We start from the raw sequence: 20448 nt of genomic DNA on the forward strand, positions 1-20448 counted from the left end.
AGGGACAGCTGTGTCATGCACAGGGCCCAGAGCAAAATAAAATGTGGGGCCCCTGTTCAAAAACTGTCAAGCATTTCAAGGCACGGATAGCTGAGCATTCAGCCATGCTCGGGCCCTCTGAGTGCGGGCTCCTGGGAGGCTGCACCGTGGGTCATGCATCGGGGCCCACCCTGCCACTGCCTTTGGTGACAAAGCAGCAATCCCTGGGAGCCCCAGACACAGGGAACAGGCCTTAACAGTCAGATTGTTTATTTCTCTTCTTAGATCCGTCCACTTCGTTCTGCGTATTTTGAGGTTATGTTCTTAGATGCATACACATTTTAAATGAAGACAGAGAACCCTGCTGTCAGACATGTCCATTGATCTGACTTTCAGCTACATAGTTTTCAAGTCTTGAAGTTCTGCTAGGTTCTTTTTCAAACCTACAGTATCAATTTTCTGCAGTTTGGAGGTGAATACTCTTTGATTGCTTCTTCGTCTGATTAAGATTTTATAATGTTACTTTCCATGGAAGAATGGCAAGAAAATTGTGTCTTTTTTTTTAGCCTGGCTGATGGAAATTTTTTTCAGTATTTGTAATAGGGATGTATAATGTCCACTTCACACAGATTACCCCATTTGTGTCCTAAGAACAGAAGAATGTTGATGAATTCTATTTCACAAGATTCTCATTAAATAAATAAGTACATACTGCATTCATGATTGTATGTACTGTTTCATAGCGTGTGTTTCTAACAAGATAGAAATGAGAACTGAGTCCTCTATGGAAAATTCTGCACTTCTGATGACAATTGTGGCTTCTGAGGATGGTCTCTGGTGCCAAGAATTTGTTCCCCACTGTGGAAGCTTGTGGTGCAGGCCCGAGGGCACATTGTTATGAGGACTTGCCCTTTGACCGTACTCCTAGACTAGCACGGCACGTCCAGGTGTCTGAGCCATGTACACAGATACACAACACCCGAACTGAATGGATCCCTGACTCAGTTTCCCCTGGGCTGGATCCCACAAATGCATGGCAATCCAGGCTGCTCAGTATGAGATGATGGGCAAGTCAGAGTGGAAAGAGGAAGTGATCCTAGCTGATGTGGTCAAGCTTCCTTTGCAAATGTGACAAGACCCTGTGACACTGTGGCCGTATTTCGAGGGCTCCTCTGGGAGTCCCAGAGGGGCTGACGCAGATGGGGGCCTCAGTCTGTGCACTGAGCTCCCAGAGGGAGGGCGGACCAGGACACTGGCGCCAGACAACCCCGGGCTGCACGCAGCACAAACAGATGGGACCTGAAGTCACACCACTGGCTTTTCTCTCTGCTGACATAGCAGTGTGCCCGCAGAACTGCCAGGAGCCCGGCAGCATGGCCTGCCAGCCCAGCTTTGCTGTATATGGATGGCTTTTCCAGGTCCTGTCCTTCTCCATGCTTCCCCTTATTTCTTCTTAAAGTATAAATCGTGTGTACAACCTTATTGCCTCGTTGTATCACGAACATCTAGTCTGCCTGCTATCTTCTTGATGTGCTTTTGGGAGCAGGCCCTGGTCTGGAAGCCCCGTGACCCGCTCAGGTCCTCACTGCTGAGCAGTCTCTCTCCTGAGTTTTTTTTTTTTTCTTTAAACCTTTATAAATAAGTATGTAGTTTCCCTGTGAAAGGAAACCAAGATCCCTGGGAAAATGCTGGCCCCAAGTCTGAGGCAGGGAAAAAGCAAGGTCAGCCTGGAGACTTGCGCCAGAAAGCAGAGATCAAACCCGAATGGGCTGTGTCCAAAGGACGCAGCCCGGCACCAGGGCACCCAGCAAACTTGGGTCAACGTAAGTGTTAAGAAGAACAGTGACAGGTAGTGAGGAGTGGAGTGAAGGAATAACACGAGTCACCATACTCAGGCCGTTAAATCCTAAAATCAAGAAGGCGGGGCCTGAGGAAACGGTTCTGCTCTGGCTCCAACTCGCATGGGAACCTAACCGTGTGAACTGCTGGTCCTGTGCAGTGCCTGGATGTGCCTCAGACCTCCAGGATGGCCCGTAAGGCCTGACGACAAACAGAACATACATGTATCCAGACCACCTGACGGCCAGAGGATCCCCCTCCGGGACAGTCCAGAGACTACAAATGCAGGACTGAGTCTTCTCGAGTGTCCTTCTCATTGTAAGAACGCCAAGCTTTTCTTTCTTCTTGGGAGCACTCTGGGTATTTTCTAGTTGTGTTTGGGTTTGCAAACCCTAAGACCACCTCGCAGCCCTGTGCCACATTTGAAGTCTCAGCACCCAGTGGCTGGTCTCTCCTAGACCCCTTATCTCATTCTGCCAGGAGTGGCTACAGTCCAGGGCAGAACAAAAATGCAAAGATTTATTCAAAACTCACAAAGAATTTCACCGGGCGTTCCCCCAACGCAGACCTTTCTGCATGAGGGTCCTGTGTGACTTCGAGTTACATCCCCAGGATGGGCTCAGAAAGCGAGTGGATGGTCAGTGCCTTTCTGTGCTGGGTCAGTGAGAACGAGGGGACTCAGGTCTCCGTCCTACAGAAGAAGCTGGTCTGGAAGATGAAGCTCTGAGAGACACGGAGGGTCATGCTGGAAGTGCCTGCTGGGTCCAGCTGTCCCCAAGGGCCCACTGGCCCTTCCTTTCCAAGTTGGTTCTGAGTGGGCTGTTGTCACCTGCAGCCTGAGTTGTGGCTGACACAGCATTGCAAAGGGGTTCAGCAGAGTCCCCCCCAGCCAGAAGAGTCGGGTGTTGGAAGCTGGGAGGTTGTCAACTAACCCCACCCCTCTGCCCCACCCCAGACATAACTGAGAACATACACGGACAGCTTACAATTAAATGACAATAAAAACATGACCTTTAAGTAGGGTCAGTTAGCCAAGGGGTGCAGACCTATGATTCTACTACATCAGGTCCAAGGACAGGTCCAAAGACGGGAACTTAGGCTCTAGTGACAGAGGCCGGAACGTGATGGCTGCGGGGGGAGGAGTGATGGAAATGTGTCTTCGTTGGGACGAAGGTGGATGACCTCAGAGAAGTCATTGAACTTAACATCTGTGCATTTCACTGGACACTGACTTAAAAAAAACCACAATAGATCAGGCAAGTGGCCAAGAAATCCCAACATAAAAGGCAAACTGAAAAAAGGAAAAAAAGGCATCCCGGGCCAGTCAACCAGTCCTTGATCCTGTCCCGAGACTTCTCTCTCCAATGACTGCCCTGACCACCTCCTCTCACTGACCACCTGAGTCACAGGCCCAGCCTGCCTCGCCCCCGTGGCAGGCAGGATGTGCTGTCTCAGTAGCCACCCAGGTGTGGCGGGTGGTGAGGGGAGGGCTGCAGTGGGGGGGAGTCACAGGACAGAGTTGGGAGCCCAGAGCAGGAGCAGGTGGGGAATGGGGCCGTGAGCGCCAGGAACTGCCAGAGCAGAAGTCAGGACATGTCCCCTTCAGTGTCTGGAAGCGTGAGAAGCGTCACTGGAATTCTCGCAGTGTTCGTTGGAATTCACCTGAGCCACGAGTCCTAGCCTTTTCTGTGCTGAGGTTTGGTCACTGACTTCATCTCCTTACTCCTGAGGTTCATTCGCTATTTCTTCTTGGGTCAGGTTGGGTAACTTGTGTGTCTAGGGATTTGTTCATCTAGGTTATCTGATTTATTGGCACAATTCTGTAAGGTCGGTAGTAATCTCCCCTTTATTTCAGATTTGAGTCACTTGTCTTCCTAGTCAATCTAACTAAAGGTCTGTTCATTGTTGTTTCTCACAGAAACTTGTGCTTGTTGCCTCTCGTCTCTGCTTCCATCCTCGTCTCTCCCTGCACTGCTGCTTTCTCTAGTTCTTCTGGGAGTTATTTGATTTGAGGCCCCCCTTATTCAGTTACAGTTATAAATCTCCCTCTCTCACTTTCTTGCGTCTTGTACGTTTTGTATGTTGTTTTTTCATTCAGCTTAGTGCCCTGTAATGTCACTTGTGATTTCTTCCGACCCTCTGCCTGTTGGAGTGTTAATTGCCACACACATGAATTTCCCTTGCTCTTCTATTACTGACATCTAGCTTCACTCCACTGTGCTCTCACGATTTCAGTCTTTTTAGCTGCTTGGGACTTGTTTTGTGGCCTAACCAGGAGAATGTCCCCTGCACTCTGGAACTGTGCAATCAGCTGTTAAGTGTAGCTGGCGTTTTGGTTTTTAATTGCATAGTATGTGGTGCACACGAGTAGGACATGACCCACACTAAGGTGAAAACCCATGAAGCCACCACTCCCCTAGGGATCCGAATGCCACTAACACCTTCACTCTTCCCCAAATACCCTGTCCATCCCCACGGGAAGCACAGCAGGAACCCAGTGAGCCACACGCACGTCTGGTGTCCAGCTTTAGAAGATGGTGTCTCCTGCAAGAGCTTCAGGCCTTGCTCCTCTGTCCCGATTGCTCGGGGTCCACGGGGATGTCAGGGCCGTGGTCCCTGTCCCACTGCTTGCTGCCACGGCAGTCACCGCTCAGTCCTGTCCCTTTTGCCCCAGGACTGAGTAGCTTGCAGCCGTGGCTCATCTTCCCATCTCTCTATTCCTCCCAGAAGCACTCCCAATGCAACAGGCTGGGAGTGCACTGACGCAATGAGGCCACACGTGGAGGGCTGGGCTGGAGCGGCTCAGCTCTGGGCTGGGCTTCCGGGCAAACCCAGCCTGCAGTTCAGGTGCCCCGCTCATGCAGCGCAGGGAATGTGGGGCTGGAAACACGGGCTGCACAGGGACAATCAGGGGTCACACTGGGACCCCAAAATGCCAAGGGCAACCCAGAGCTACCCGGATCGGGCACTTCCCTCCCCCACCAGAATACTGGAGAGGAAGATGGGGGCAGCCAGCGCGGGCGGAGGGCCCCTCCCCCGGCTCCTAGTCGGCTCGCCCACGCGAGACGACGACGTGGTATCTCCCAGTGCAGCACCAATTCACAAAACAGTTCTCCAACCGAAGCCAATTTGGAAAATTCCAGGGAGAGGCAATGTACCGAGAGCGGGGCTGGCCCTGGTGCGGGCGTGGGGGCAGGGCGGCGCTCAAGGAGGACCGGGCGGCCACCGTGGGGAATCCTTTAATGGAGGGGGGCAGGCGGGGCGTTGCCCACCCGGGGTGGCACGGGGTGGGTAGGTGGGAACACGGGACGTGGCTTTAAAAACGCTGCAGGGCTGACTGCACGTTTATAAGGGCACCTGGGTGGGGGGCGCCCGCGGGACCGGCGCCCGCGGGACCACCGCCCACGGCATCCGCTCCAAGCCGCGTGCTGTACCTCAGGCATCGCCCGCAGCCAGGGGGAAGGGGGACCCAGGGCGGCCGCATGGGTTTTGGGGTCATCTGGACACACGGAGGTTCTAGGGCGGGCCGGGCTCTGAGGGGCAGGACGTGAGGGTTCAGGTGGGGGTAACTGCAAGGTCAATGGCGGTGGAGGCGTGGCCCGGTCCAGAAGGGGCGGGGTGTGGACGAGGGGCGGGGCCGGCTCCACGGACGGGCTAGGCTGGGCTGGACTAGGATGGGCTGGACGTGGTCTCCCGAAAACCCCTTGCAGCCGCCAGCTGGGCGAGGGCAGGGCAGCTGCCCGGGTCCGGTCCCAGCCAGCGTAGGACAAGCAGCTCCAGGTGTGCCATGGGGCTGGGCAGGGTCAGTTGTTCTCGAAGAGAGACAGCAGGTCATCGTTGCTGTTCGCGGGGAGGTCAGGCGGGCCCAGGTAGGACAGCAGCTCATCAGGGTTGGTCAGTTCTGGGAGCAGCTGAGGACGACGAAGCAAACTGGCCTTGGACCTGCCTCACCCCTGCGGAGCCACCCTGCCCCCACGTCCCAGCCAGATCCGGGGTTGGGTTGGGATGTGGAGCGCCCCTTCTCCCCACAGGCCTGGCGCCTGAGCCCCTGTCTGCAAGGGGGAGCTCTCCCTGCAGAGGCAGCTCTGTGACCAGGAATCACTCATGCCAAGTTGCCCAAGGTCAACATTGGACATGCAGTGCCCACCTCAAGTGGGCTCCTGGGCCATAGGAAGCACAAGACTGTAAGGACCCCAGCGTGTCAACAGGGCAATGCAGAAGGTGGGACCCCAGTCCCTAGGATTTTCTGCTTTAGGCAGAAAAGTTCATGTTGAACTTCAGTGAGTTTCGTTTATTATGGTCGGGGGCCGTCACCTGTCTTTTACGCACTGACTTCACACCTGAGTTGGACAGGTGAAATCAGACCCTAAAGCTGGTATCGTCAGCTGTGAGGCCACTCTTCTTGGGGACTGTGCACATGCCACCATGGCACCCAGGTCCCCAGAGCTCTCCCTTGGTCTGGAAGTCACTGAGGTGTCAGTGTTCTCCCTTTCATGAAACATGTGGACCCAAAGAGTACAGAAAAGCAGCCCCCCCACCAGGCTCCCAGGCAGGCGGCCTGGTACTCACGTCCAGGGCTGGTTCTGGGGCCTCCCCTGCCCCAGACAGGTGGGGGCCCATCACGCCTGTGGCAGCATTGAAGGCCAGCTCGCCAACCGGGCCTGAGCTCACAGGGCCCAGGGGCTGCCGGGATGCTGGGGGAGGGTTCGGATGGTGCAGCTGGGGCCCTGGGGGGCCTCCAAGGTTTGGGGTGTGCAGCCCGGGTGGCCCTGGGTTGTGGGCCAGGTCCAGGTGACCCGCTGGTGCCATCTAAGGAGAGAAGGTTCTGGTAAAATCGCACCCTCACCCCCCCACATCCCCACCCTTAAGTCCGGCACTGACCTGGCCTGGGAGGCAGGAAGCAGATTTCTCTGTCGTCAGCAGGCTGCTGGGAATGTCGGACTGGTAGGAGATGGGTGGCCCGGGGGTGAACTCGGGAAGGGTTGGGGTGCTAGCTGTGGTGGGTGGGAAGGCGTCAGGGAAGGTCCTGGGTCCCAGGAAGCTGGAACCTGAGAGAGGAGAGCCAGGTCCTGGATGGGGCCCCGAGGAGAGCAGGCTGGCCGCGCACTGGCGGGACCGCTGCGCTCACCCACAGGTAACACTGGATTTCACGTTAGTCACTACTCGGAAAAGGGCCCTTTTTCTCATTGCTGCTGGGGGAACTGGCCTGCTGACAACGCGCACAAGTTGTGAGGGGACAGAAGTAGGACCCGCTATACCCACCTGGGATCAGATTGGGCCAGTTCATAGACGCTGCACTCACCCTGGCTGGGGTAGTCGCTGGGGGCCGGGGCAGAGGCGGACTGCAAGGGAGTGAAGGGGGCGGACCCCGGGCCCAGCGCTGCGATCATGTCCATCACGCTGGGCACGAGCGCGTGGGCGGGGCTCACGCTGCGGCAGCGCTTCAGCGCTGGCCCATCCGCCTCCTCCTTGACGTGCAAGTCGGGCTTCACAGGCACTGGCTTCCAGCTGCACGTGGGGTCAATGGTGATCTCCTCGCAGTCGGAGCTGGGCAGGGGCATAGGGCTGTCACCGCCCATCCTGCTGCCTCCCGGTCCCGGGGCAGTTTCTGGGCAGACCTTGCACTCAAATGCACATGCCACGTGTCCGTGGGATGCTGGCCGGGTGGGAGGCGGATTCTGTCAGCAGCCTGGCACCAAGCCGCCCCAGGGTGGTCAGCCGGCGTGCCTCCCCACCATCCCCGCCGCCCACTGCGGAGCACAGCCGCTGGCAGCGGGACGGAAGGCTTACTTCTGGATGTAGACCAGGATGCCCAGCATGTACTGGTCCACCTCCAGGCCCTCAAGCAGCGCCGTCCTGCTGTGGAAAGCAAAGGGCGCAGCTCAAGGCCTGACCCCACCTCACCCTGGGCACAGGCCTGCCACTTCCCAGCCCTGCCACTGCACGAGGCCGCCCAGCGTGAGATCACTGGTGTGAGGGGAGTCTGCGTGGAGATGCTGTGTGAGGTCTGGGCCCTGAGCTGCACTGTCCTAGTGTGTGCTGTGACCACCCCCTCTGGCTGACAGCCTCTGAGGCTGTGCCACTACCACCAGCGCCCATGTGGGGACTGTCCCTGAGACACTCACTTGCACACGGGGCACCTCCAGGTCCCCCGCTCACAGTTGAGCTGCAGGTAGGACTCCAGGTCGAAGCACTGTGGAGGGGACATCATTTCTCACACTGGCCTGGGGCAACCTGGCCACACCCTGCCACCCAGCCGTGCTTCCAGACGCAGGGCTCCTTTCCTGCGTGTCTGAGAAGCCAGGGGCAGCAGGTTCTCACTATGCCATTGTCCCAATTGACCGAGACAGGACAGCTATGCAGCCCTCACTGGGACTGGAACACCGTGGGGCCAAGGCAAGACTGGGCAGCTGCGCGGACAGGGAGCCAGCCCCCGACGTGGTGCTGACAGGAGGGGCAGGGCACAGGGCCATGTGCACGCTTAGGGGCCACCCGGGTGACTTGTGCACATTGGTCCAGAAACGGAACCTATGTGATGCTCGTGGGGGTGTAGGACACAGCACCCACGTTCTCAACTCCCGTCAAAGCCACGGCCTCATGAGTGCAGCAAGGCTGCCATGCTTAGAAGAAACAGAAGCCCAGCCTGAGGGGACAGCAGGGGAGCCAGGTCCCCCCTCACTTGCCTGCCACGCGGTACTCAGAGTCTCAGCTGCTAAAGACAGACGGCGGCCATTCTGGCAAAGCCTGTGGTGCCACCCACCTGTATGTGGCGACAGTCGTGGCCGCGGGCAGGGAGCTGGATCCTGCGGAAGGTGACGGGGCACTTGAGGGACACCTTGATGGCCGTCTGCTCCACCCCGTCCTCTCCGTTGGGCCCAGGGATGGTGCCGCTGCTGAAGTTCCGTTTTACTGGCGTTGACAGGGAAAGGACTTGAATTCAGGGCCACCCACTGGGTCGTGACAGCACCGAGGGACCACCCAGAGCTGACCGCTGCTGCCTGTCCCAGGGGAGGCAGCGTGATCCCACATGGGTCACGGCCCTGGGGAGGGGTGGCCACTCACTCTTGGTGACGCAGTGTTCGGCGGGCAGCAGACGCTTCTTCAGGAGGCCCTGCAGCACGGAGCGGACTGCCGGCCGGTGCACCAGCTGCAGCACAAACAGGTGGGACTGCAAGGGACGCGTAGGTCAGTGGGGCGCAGGGCCAGGCCCGTCACAGCATAATTGCTCAAGGCCCCCGCCCACCCACTGCTGTCTACTCTGCGCACGCCCGGTACCAGGTGAGACCCAGACCCCAAGCCCCCGGAACTGCCTCGGGCTGCCCATCTGAGCGCAGCTCTCTGGGTCCCGGTGCCGGCTGGAATCCGGTGACCCGACAAGCACCGGGCCAACTGAGAACTCGGGGCTCCATGAGCGTCCTCCAGGGGAGAGGCGACTCAACTCGGCTTCTCTGTGATAACGTGAGCGTCAATCTAATGACCAGACCTAACAGGAAGCAGCAAGGGTGGCTTTAACTGGGTCCCTCTTCTCAAAAGGGTCAGAGGCTGGACCGAGCAGGAGTCTCCTGCAGGAGCGAGACCCACGCCTGTTTCTCGGGTGCCTGGCCCAGCCCCGCCCACTCACGCAGCAGCAGGCGGTGACGGTGATCTGGATCGTGTTGCGGCCCGGCTGGCACACGTGCTTCAGGTATAGGGGCTTGTGGGAGGTCTTGTTGTCCCCGCGCTCGATGGTGAGCGGGGTGGCATTGACGCTGACCTGCACAGAGGCCGGCCAGTTGGTGTTCATCTGCCGGTCCTCGTGGTGGTAGCACTTGAACTGCAGCTCCAGGTCGGGCCTGAGTGGGAGGCCAGAGGCTAAGTGCCAGGCCGACCTCAGGGGCTGTGCGCGGCAGCGTGTGACCAGCGGGCTGGCGCGCTCACCTGAGCATCAGCGTCTTGTAGACGGAGTCGCGTAGCTGGAAGGCATGGTTGCTGACGGCCAGGTTGTGCTGCAGGCGGAAGGGCTCCAGGACCACCCCATCCCGCACGGGGAAGGTCAGCCGCAGCTCGTCACAGGGGCTGCCGCCTGGGAGCAGGCCGCCCGTCAGCACCACCCGAAGCAGGGCAGCTCGGAAGGGCCACCAGGCCGGGCGGTGGCAAGGGGGCTGCGGCCACCAGGTTGGGTCCGGGGCACCACCGCACCTGGGACCTTGGGCTCAGCCAACACGTCTGACAGTAACACAATCTCCTGGCTCAGGGTCCCCTAAATTATGACCCGAGAACATGCCCCAACCCACAAAGAAGTGCTTCTGGTGCTTTCGGTGGGGCAGCCGAGGGGGTGTCAACAGGCTACCTCCCATCACCCTGGTGTTCCAGCTAGGCTTTTAGGACCCCAACTATCGGGGTTCTGAGCCAGCAGTGGGCTTCAGGGCTCATGAGTCCAATCCCGGTTTTGTGTGCGTGGGCATTTTTCTAAAGAAGACCCACATCTGCAGCATCTGCAGAGAGGCCCATGGACAGACACACAGATAAAGGACCCGCCCCATGTTCCCTGCAGGACTCTGGGCCCCAGGAGCAGGTGACACTCACCGGGGGGTGATGGGTGTAAGGAGCTCACGCTGGGTTTGAGATCAGGCAGGAAGGGAGACTTGACCTCCTGGCTGGTAGACATGTAGGGGACGCCGCTGCCGGGGGTCATGGGTGGCGTGGGGCTCCCTGGCAGTGGGGAGCTGGGGTAGCCAGGGATGGAGCGGGTGGGCTGTGGGTTCGAACAAACAGTCAAGGAGGAATGATGGGGCTAGAGTGTTTCTGAGCACCCGCTGGGAACGGTCAGAACAACAGTGGGCAGGGGCAGCCGAGGGGTGCCCAACTGGGTGCCCAAACTTCCTCTTACCTGGGCGCCCTCTCCACACACCCACCCTGGGAGCCTCCCACCCTGTGCCCAGCTGCCCGTACCCCACTCAGGCCAGGCTGGCTGTAGCTGAGGCTCCCCCCGCTGAAGCCGGCACCCTGCCCGGTGAACTGCTCGGCGGGCTGCAGGAGAGAAAGCCGCGTGTGCCTGAGGCTCCGGCCGGGCCCTGGACTTGACCCTAGAAGAGGGCAAGGGGCAGGGGGCCCACCACACACATGTGCCCTGGCCTTTATTTTCTTCTTTCGATGCTTCTGTTTTCCAAAATAATGTACAGGGAGCACGTAGTGATTTCATACTTTAAGAATCATCACTACGGAACAAGGTGACCCCACGTTAGAACAGCTGACAGGGAAGCTACCGAGGGCTGCACTCTCACCGAGGGTCCCTTCAGAACAAGGGCCCCTCCCAGAGCCGCCCTGCACTACTCAGGACCCCCGTGAAGCTCCTGGCTGCTTGGTCAGTGAGCGTATACGGGCATCCCCAGCAGGCCCCGAATGCCTCAAGGTCGTCTGTGTCCCAGTGTCTGATGGGGCGGCCGCAGGCCCTGGAGGAGCTGGCCCTACCTTACCTTGTAGTGCAGTCCCGGGGGACCAGAGGTGGACAGGGGCAGCCTGTGACCAGGGTAGGAGGAGGGGGCAGGGGACTGCCCGGGGCCAGGTGCGTACTGGCCTCCTGGCAGGTACTGCTGCCCTGGGTACACCTGAAATATGAAAGAGGCGAATGCCCGTGGAGGGACAGGCATCAGGCCAGCAGTGCCCCCATCGGCCGGCCTGTCCTCGCACATGCAGACTTGGACCTCCCAGTGGCTCTGGGTGGCGCTCAGGGCGAGGCCCCGACACTCACCTCACTGGAGTAGGCTCTCTTGACCCCCTGTCGGGGCAGCGGCTGGGCCTGGGGGGGGCCAGGGTACCCGTGCTGGGACAGGCGCTGCCCTGCATAGAAGGGTGCCATGCCGGCTGCCCGAGCGGGGCTCATGCCTGCGGAGCTCATGCCAGAAGGGCCCATCAGCCCTCCCACGCTGGCAGGGTTCATGCTGCTAGGGACGCTGGGCCCCCGAGGGCCTCCGTGCTGCAGGAACTGGCTGTTAAAAGACTGTGCGGCCCCCATCTGGGAAGAAAAGAGAGGGGCCCTCGAGGCCCGCCCTTCAGCACCTGGCTCCTGCCCGCCCACGCCCCCTCTGCCTCCCGCAGCCTGAGTGTGGCTGGCCGCCTTCCAGAGCAGTGCCCGTGGCCTCACCGCTCCGTACTGGCCCAGCTCCTGGCCCTGCTTCTCCTGCAGGGCAGCCACGGTGGCCGTGGCAGTGGCTGTGGCGGTGGCAGCGGCAGCAGCCACGGCAGCAGCAGCCGCCGCTTGAGTGAAGTCCGTGGAGGGTCGTGCGGTGTGTGAGGGGAGGCCCAGGCCCCCCGGCCCCCCGGGGCCGCCATACCTGCAAGAGGCAAGGTGGCCCTGCTCTGAGGTGCTCCCCGAGGCTGTCCTTCCCGACCCCTGTGTGGGCTGTGGGAGCCAGCCCGTCCAGATCACTGTCATAGCTCCCAGGTGCCCGCCCCGAGCACCCCAGCACACCTGCCAGGCGAGGGGTCCCGCTTACCCGGTGGCGAAGCCCCCACGGCTATACACCCCCTGCTGCACGTAGCCCTTGCTGGCGCCGCCTTCACCAAATGCTGGCTGTCCCAGGCACTGAGGGGAGCTCAGGGCCGAGCTGCCGCCCGCCATGCCAGGCATTGTTGAGCTGCCGGGGGGGCTCCCTGCAGGGCCCATGGGGTTCCCCAAAACCTGCGAGGACGCAAGAATCACCAAAGGGAACCATGCAAACTTGTTTCACAAGGTGGCTCTTAAGTGCTGGAAAGGAGAGGCCTGGCAGGTGAGATAGCAGGCACAGGGGAGGAGCATGGGGAGAGGGAGGGGCCTGGCAGGGGAGCGGCTCGCAGGTGGGAGTGGAGGCCAGGTGAATACAGGAATGAATCCCAGCCTTGTGTGGAGGGAGAACTACTCTCCAGGGACCTGGACACCAGGAAGCTGTGGCTGCTTTCCCTCTGAGGCCTGAGCTGGGCTCTGGCAGCTTTCCGGGGCGGGGCCCAGGTGTGAGCTCACCTGGCTCTGGGCCGCGTTGCCCACTCCCCACACGGTCGTGACCACGGACAGCGATCCTGCGGGCTGAGTGGCAGTCTGTTGCCAAGGCACGGCCTCATAAGCAAAGGGACCATCACTGCAAGGAGAGAGGTGGCAGGGGGCCTGATCACGAGGCCTGGGAAGGCGTGAAGGCTGGGAGCAGAGGGGTCCGCTCTGTCACCCCACCCACATCCCTGTGGCCCGACAGGGAGGGCAGCAGGAGCCCCACTCACCCGTGTGGCGCGGGGGGCAGGGCAGGTTTCATGGGGTTCATGGGGTTCATTGGTTTGGGAGCAGCCAGAAGGCCAGGTCTGTGGGTGGCAGGAAGTGTCCCTCCCGGGAGTTGCCGTGGGCCTCAGCTGCTCTGGCTGCCAGGATGGTGGAAGGATGACGTTAGTGGAGGTGCAATGGGAACCCTGTCTGTGCCCCCACACCCGCCCTGCCCTCCTCTGCTTCTACTGATGGAGGGTGGGGCAGCTGAGACTGGGGTCCCGGGGGGGGGTAGGGGGCTCAGGGCAGCCTTCCATTGCCTCACCCCAGTCTACCCACCCCCCAGACCCAGCCTAGAGCCAGCATTAACGCTTTCTTGTCAGGCCCTGCCCCGGAGCCCCTAGAACGGCTCTGGAAACAGGCTTTGGAATCCCAAACACTTCCCACACGGAGACCTGGACAATCACAAAAGCCAGGGACATCCAGAGCCCTGTGAAGGCTGGCGAGGAGCATGGGCCTGGAGCGCGGGGTGGGGCCAGCAGGTGGTGGCTTCCAGGCCAGGCAGGACAGGGATACGCACACAGCACCATGGGTGGGGGGTCAGCGAGCACCCAGGGACGTGGCCAGGGGCCAGCGGGGACACGGCAGCAGTGGCTGGCGCATGCTAGTGGGTCCCATGTGCCAGTGTGGGCACTTCCTCCTCCTGGGTAGGCTGGCTGGCCTTCCAGGCTGCCAACAACCCCGACACCCCCACAAGCCAGCCCTTCACTGACAGGCTTGGGGCCCTTGCTGGCTCCCAAGGCCACCTTCCACGCCTACTTCTGCCTGGCCTAACCAGAGGCGTGCTGGCTGTGGTTCTCAGGAGGTCCCCTGGGGGTCCCTCTTGGGGTTGAGGGTCATGCCTTTTACCTTCTAGGGCTGCAAGGCCTCACCCACAGACAGGCCTCCTGGGATGTGCGCCAGCACTCCTGGTGCCTCCCTCAGGCCCAAGAGCAAGAAGATGGCCCCAGCACCCACCCAACCCCAAGGCTCACATTCCTGAGTGCTGACAGGCAGCAGAGGGAGGCAGGGTTCCCATCCTGTCCTCTGCAGAGTCCTGGAAATACGCGGGTAAGGGCTACAGTGGTGGTGGTGGTGGGGCTCTGCCTTGGGAGCGTGTGGCCCTCGCTGGCTCATCCCCCCAGAGCAGGAGGGGGGAAGGTGACCAATTAGGAGTGACGGAGGAGGCCGTGGACTGCTTGCCCCCCTCACGCTGGCCCTACCGCATCCCAGAGGAGTCAGGCCCCAGGAGCCGTCTTCCCCACTCCAGTGCGAGTCCCACTCAGGAAGCAGAGGCCAGAAACAGCGCAGGTGCTGGTCCAGAAGGCTCAGGGGCACCTGGACCAGCAGAGGCAGGACGGGGAGCCAAGATCGTCCAGCCAGACAGGGGAAGGCTGGCGACCCCAGTACCCGCTGCCCGACGCTGGGCCGGTGACACTGGGGGTGGGTGGAGAACTGTCAACAGCCAGAAACTCCGCAGGCCTGTGGGGGGCGGCTGGAGCAGCACGCAGGGTTTTCAGGACTTAGGGTGTCGGCGGCTAATTCAGACTGCTGTGTTGGTGACGGACAGAACACAGAAACGCCAAACAGACCCAGCTGATTCCTGACAAAGGTGTACAAACCGCACTGGGGGAAGGACGACATTCCCACATGTGGTGCTGGAGCAGCCGGACAGTCAGCCACAGGCAAGGCCTAAACCTCAGCCTCCCAGAAATCAGCTTGCAATGTGTCACAGAAGGAATGCACAGCACAACATGAGAAAACCTTCAGGGAGATGCGGATTTCTTAAGGAGCTAGGGCTAAGGAAAGGGTTCTTGGATAGGACAGCAAAAGCACAATCCATAAAAGGAAAACCGGAAAACTTTTGCTCTGTGAAAGACACTACTAAGAAGATGAGAAAACAAGCTATAGGCTGGGAGAAATATTTGCAAACCACGTTCCTGACAAGACTGGTATCTGGAATGTATATTAAAAAAACGTCCAGTTAGGAAATGGGCAAAGGACATGAAGAGATATTTCACCAAGGAGGTCGTGCAGGTGGCAGACGAGCCCAGGAGATGCCACTCAGCATCACGGGCCATGGGGAAATGGACATCAAAACTATGTGCGATGTCACTGCACACCTACCAGAGTGGCCAAGGTACGAAGCAGTGACACTGGATCCCTCCTGCACTGTGGGTGGGAGTGAGATGGTGCAACCCCTCTGGAAAAGTCAGCCGCTGCTTCTAAAACTGAGCCTGCAGCTGCCTCTTGCCCAGCAACTCACTCTTGAACATTCATCTTCAAGGACTGTAAACATGTTCATTTCTACGTGAATGTTGTACTCCTAACTGCTGAAGAATGGAAACCCACATGTCCTCCAGGGGTCAAGGTCACCCAAGTGTGGAGCACACGTGGCCTAAGGCATAAAAAGAGTGAGCTGGTGCAGGCGTCAGCTTGAGAGACTCTCCAGAGAAACATGCTACGTGGAAAAAGCCAGTACCCAAAGGCTACACACTGTACGGTTCCCTTTATGTAACATTCCTAAATTGAAGAAATTACAGAAATGGAGAACAGACAGTGGTTGACAGGGGTTGGCGGGGAACGGGCAGGAAAGGAATTATCTGTCTGTCGCCTCATTCCCAGGCATCCTGCTGTGACACTGTACTACAGTTTTGCAAGATGTTACCGCGGGAGAGCCAGGTAAAGGACACACCGGGTGTTATTTCTTTTAACTGCCCATGAATCTAGAATTCTCACAAATAAAAACTGAGTTAAAAAACCACCAGCACCATCAGCCTGCTCTCTCCAGAGATGCCCATGGCACTCCTTTCCCACCTCGGAGGTGGTTGGTTTGGCTAGGCAGGGACGAGCAGGAGGCTGACTCCCAGGGCAGAGGTCTTCCATTCCGGGCCAGCACCAGAACCCCAGGGAGGGCTGGGAGGAGGAGACAGGGCAGGTGCAGGTGGCCCCTACACCACGTGAGTCTGGGGAATTCCGCCCCCAGGCCTCTCTGCTGTGGACCAGACCACAGACATTTCCAGTTCCCCCAGAGCTTACTCCGCGGGGGTGGTGATTTCCTGTCTGCACAGCTCCTGAACTAGGTCTGCTCTCCTCCCTGAGAAGACCTGCACTCCCCAGGTACCCCTGCAGGTCCCCTCAGGAAGGGAGAGGTGGGCTTCGAGCACTGATCTTCCTCCCTTCTCCTTCCTGGAGGCAGAGCTGCAAACCAGTCCCTGAAGGAACCCCTGCGAAGGAGTGTGCAGGCCCGTGCCTGCCTGTACCAATTCCAGCTGGAAGCCAGGACCCTTTGGCAGAACCGCCCTGGCATTAGGTCAGTCTACGAGGCCACAGGGCTTTCTGGGAATCAGATCACACCTTCCTGCAGAAAAAGCTACAGACAACTCACTACCTAGACCTCTCTTCCCCAGAACCTCAGAGCAGCTGCACTCCAGTCTCTTGCATGCCAACCAAAGACGGCCCCTAATGTGGGTCCACCCTTTATCACCTCCACTCCGTCCCCCTGCCTGGTCACCCAGGAGCAGCATGACCTGACCTCACGACGGCAGTGTGTCTCCTCCTCACAGGGCAGGGATTCACTGCCTCCAGCACAAGCAGGCTACTCCAGAGGGACGCGAGTCAACTGGGAAGGACACGAAGGTGGCTGCAAGTCCTGTCCCCACTACCTGCAAAGCCACAGCATTGCTAGAGCTCATCTAGAATGCCCAGGACCGAGCGTTTATGAGTGCCCTGAGTGTGGGACGTTTCAGAGGCTGGCTAGAGTTTGCTACTCTGAGCCTCAGTTTATACGTAAAATGGGTACGTGGTGGCCAGCCTAGGGCTGAGGAGAGGGGAGGACATGTGACCACCTTTATATCACCAGCCCTGGCTCCTGTCTTGGTCACAGGTGCTAGTGGACACTCCACGGGGAGGCCTGGCTGCCCGTGATTGAGCCAGTGACCTGGAGTCCTCCCCAGGAAGTCTTGCTGGTCCCTCAGGAGTGGCTCTGAACCTGTAGTCCGCCATCTCACCTTCCTCTTTCCTGAGTCCTATCCAGCGCGTAGCCATTCCCTGAGTGTGACGAGTCCCCACCACAAGGACCCACTGGCGGAGGTTAAGATTCCCTCACTTGTCCCGTTACCTCTCTCACGCTTCTTCCGGGGAGGCGCTCCGGTCTGGCAGGCCAGAGTCCGGTGCGCGCGTTCTCCTAGCCGACCCATCCTGTCTTATGCACTGAGTTACGCGCTCTGTGAACGTCCCTGTGAAATCTTCTGAGATAACAGACTCACGGACATCACACTGGTGTTCTGCAACTACGGGGATGAGGGCGTGGGGCACGGTGCGGGTGCAGGTCGGGGGCAGACGGGGCACTAGGGCAAGGGGAGCAAGTCACGGGCTGGGGCAGGACACCCTCCTGCCTGAGCTGCAGTGTGTCCCCTTTGGAAAGGGGTGAACCTCGCGATCCACGGCTGTGGCTGCAAGGTCAGCGTCGCCGGGCCGGAGAGGACCTCAGCGGGCCCACGTCCCCGCGCCGGTGGGCGCGCACGGCCCGAGGTGAGCCCGCCGGCCACAGCGCGGAGTGGCGGCCGCTGGGCCAGGTCAGCGAGGCCGGGCAGCCTCCCGCACACCCCTGGGCGCCGGGCCGGCTTCCGGCCGCCACAACAAAGGCTCAGGTGAGGGTCGCCCGCGCGCACGAGCCGGCCGCCCGGGACCACGACGCACGCGCGGCCGGCCGGCTCCGGCGGCCTCCGAGGCGCCGCACCTGCCGCCCAGCACCTGCCGCACCTGCCGCGCCGCCGCCCGCACCTGCCCGCGGCCCGCTCACCTCCGCGCGGCCCCGCCCGGCCCCTCGCCGCCGCGGCCCCCGGCCCGCACCGCTCCATGCGCTCAGCCTGCCCTGCGCGCCGCCTGCCACCGCGGGGCCGCCGCCGCCCGCGCCATCGCGCCGCCGCCGCTCCCAGGGCACAATGGAGCCGCCGCGCCGCTCATGCATATGCATGACGCCGCGCGGCCCCGCCCCCAGGCCAGAGCAGTGGAGCCCCGAGCCGGCGCTCCGCGGGGCAGCCGTGGGCCAGGGCGGCATCCGCGCCGGCGACGGGACAGCGGGCGGCCGGGCGGGCCGGGGGCGACTTGAGCCCCCGCCCCCTCCACACCTTTCGGAACGCAGTGTCCACAGAGCCACCCGCGCTTCCTTCTCGCTCTCCCCTGGGGCGGGGTTGGAGGGGGGGCCAGGGCGGAGGAGGCGGGGCCTGCTTGGACCGGAGCTGGAGGAGGGACCAGGTGGGGCAGGACCGGGACGACGGGGGGCGGGGCCTGTCGGGAGAGGCGGGGAGAGGGGCGGGACTTGACAGGCGGGGCGGGAAGATGGGAGGGGCCTGGGGCGAGGTGGGGAGGGCAGGTGGGGGTGACCGGGTGACGTCGGGCCACTTCTGGGAGTGGTCTTGTAGGGAAAACCACAGGAACCTAACAAGTCGCTTTGCTCGCTGCTCTTGGCTTCCCAGAGCCGCCTCCATAGAAACGTTCTCGACTTCCCGCAGTTGAAGCAGCCTCTCTCTTTGATCAGTTCGCACCTTCCAAATGCTGTTGTTACCTTTTAAGTTATTCTCCACTTGTTCCTACCCTCCTTTAGTGTCGTGAGTGTGATGCGGCTATCACAGTAGCAGACTCACACACCTTTGTGTCTTTCCACAACGTCAGACTATATTAGAAAAAAGCCATGGATCTAGTCCTACTGACTGGGGCATTAACCGAGGTTGGGGCCAGAGCATAGTCTCCAATAGTGGAGGCAGAGCGGTTTCACATAGGAGAGTCACAGGTTTGCAAGCGATAGGGTGAGGCAGGGGAACAGGGGCTTAGGAAAGAAAGATAAGAGAGAGTCAGGTGTCCAGTGCGAGTCCCTTCGGTGATGGGGGACTCGCGAGTTCCCATAGCGTCGGGCGTCAGGCCGGCGGTGAGAGGGTCAGGAGGCGAGGCTTCAAGCGCTCCATGTGGGATGAGTGCAGGTGCGGCTCACAGCTCGTCAGCTGAGGCCTGAGGAGGAGACATCAGAGAGCTCTGATCTTACTATGCTCGAGGCTGGGAGCGAGCAGTCTGATAAAGCGTCCAGGTGGTCACACTCCACCCTGCGTCTGGAGCTATCTGGTTAGGGCGTTCACTGCGTATGCCTTTCACAGGATGCTTTGTGATTGACACAGCTATCAGTCATATTCAGTGCTCCATACATTTAGAAGACCACATTCTCTTGTGATTACCCACCATTTTTTGTGTTAAAATACACATAAAATTTACCACCTCAACCATTTTTAAGCACATTTCAGTGGCATTAAGCATACCCACATTGGTGCAGCCATCAGCACATCCACCCACAGAATTCCAGTATTCCTGCAAAGCCAATACCCTGTCCCCATCAAACACTGACCGCCCCTCCCCTCCCCCAGCCCTTGGCACCACCATCTGCTTTCTGTCTCTATGAATCTGACAATTCCAGGGACCTCGCTCATGTAAGTGGAATCGTTCAGTATTTGTCTGTTTGTGTCTGGCTTATGTTCTCAAGGTTCATCCATGTTGTAGCAAGTGTTAGATTTCCTTCCTTTTTAAGGCTAAATAATATTCCATTGTATGTACACACCATATTTTATCCATTCATCTGTCCACAAATGCCCCACAATTAATTTTTGATATGGCTGAAATTTCTCCCTTCCAGGCTGTCTGAATGAACCCTGTGCTCTGTTTCTTTTGAGAACCATTAGTTCATGGAACACATGTGGTGGGCCTGCTGTGTGCCAGGCATGCTGAGAAAATGGAAGTAATAGGGGAGGACTTCCACAGATGCCATGACCCACGCCCCCCTGCCAAGCTGCACCTGTGCCCAGTCACAGCCTGCCCTGCCTCCGCCCGCCCGGCCCCACTTCCTGTCTCCAGTCTTTGCTCCATGCACCAGGCCAATGATGGCCCCCAAAGACATGTCTGTGTCCTAGTCCCCAGAGCCTGCGAATGTCACCTGTATGGCCAAAGGTGTGGCTAAGAACAGTGAGGGGAGAAGCTTATTCTGTACTATCCTGGTGGGTCCTGAAAGCATCAGGGAGAGGCCTGGGGACTTTGAGAAAGACACACAGGCAGCGATGTGATCAGGAGGCAGAGACTGGAGTGATGCAGGCCCCAGGCCAGGAAGCTGGACGAGTAAGGAAGGGTCCTGCCCTGACGCCTCCAGAGGGAGCGTGGCCCTGCCCACGCCTCGATGTTCGACATCTGGCCTCCAGACTGAGAGAGAGCAGGTTTCAATTGTTTGAAGCCGCGCAGTCCGTGGTCCTCTGTTGAGGCCGCCCTGGGACACTCACATACTCCTGCACTTGTTCTCTCTGGTTCTCGCTGCGGCCACTGTCTCCTGTCTGCATCAGGTCCATCTG

At 59.6% G+C, this 20448-nt stretch overlaps 1 protein-coding gene across 3 annotated transcripts; it reads right to left on the reverse strand.

Annotated features, from left to right (window-relative positions):
* Positions 1-5041: 5041 nt before the first annotated feature.
* Positions 5042-18022, reverse strand: ZMIZ2 (zinc finger MIZ-type containing 2). 3 transcript variants are annotated; one of them, XM_074312099.1, is made up of 19 exons: positions 17868-18022; positions 13048-13182; positions 12797-12911; positions 12294-12478; positions 11942-12131; positions 11549-11812; positions 11274-11405; positions 10750-10827; positions 10384-10552; positions 9736-9880; positions 9440-9650; positions 8881-8986; positions 8579-8727; positions 7944-8011; positions 7609-7674; positions 7121-7365; positions 6700-6866; positions 6388-6627; positions 5042-5729 (listed from the first exon to the last, which is right to left on the reverse strand). In XM_074312099.1, the coding sequence occupies exons 2-19, from the start codon at positions 13095-13097 to the stop codon at positions 5622-5624; spliced, it is 2688 nt and encodes an 895-aa protein (XP_074168200.1). In that variant the 5' UTR covers positions 13098-13182; positions 17868-18022; the 3' UTR covers positions 5042-5621. The 3 variants fall into 3 exon arrangements, with proteins under 3 accessions (XP_074168200.1, XP_074197194.1, XP_074168201.1); XM_074341093.1 differs by having other exon boundaries at positions 7609-7677; XM_074312100.1 differs by lacking the exons at positions 12797-12911; positions 13048-13182; positions 17868-18022 and having other exon boundaries at positions 7609-7677; positions 11549-11834; positions 12294-12432.
* Positions 18023-20448: the final 2426 nt, after the last annotated feature.

The sequence above is a fragment of the Rhinolophus sinicus genome, linkage group LG09, assembly GCF_036562045.2.
Source record: "Rhinolophus sinicus isolate RSC01 linkage group LG09, ASM3656204v1, whole genome shotgun sequence".
NCBI classification, from domain to species: Eukaryota; Metazoa; Chordata; class Mammalia; order Chiroptera; family Rhinolophidae; genus Rhinolophus; species Rhinolophus sinicus.

Excerpts from the sequence above, each read along its gene's own strand:
- ZMIZ2 (XM_074341093.1), bottom strand. The coding sequence starts at position 13,097 with ATGAACCCCATGAACCCCATGAAACCTGCCCTGCCCCCCGCGCCACAC. Across the intron at positions 8,012-8,578 it reads ACGACTGTCGCCACATACAG|TGCTTCGACCTGGAGTCCTA; the intron begins GTGGGTGGCACC and ends TCCCCTCCACAG. Across the intron at positions 7,678-7,943 it reads TGGAGGTGCCCCGTGTGCAA|CAGGACGGCGCTGCTTGAGG; the intron begins GTGAGTGTCTCA and ends TGCTTTCCACAG.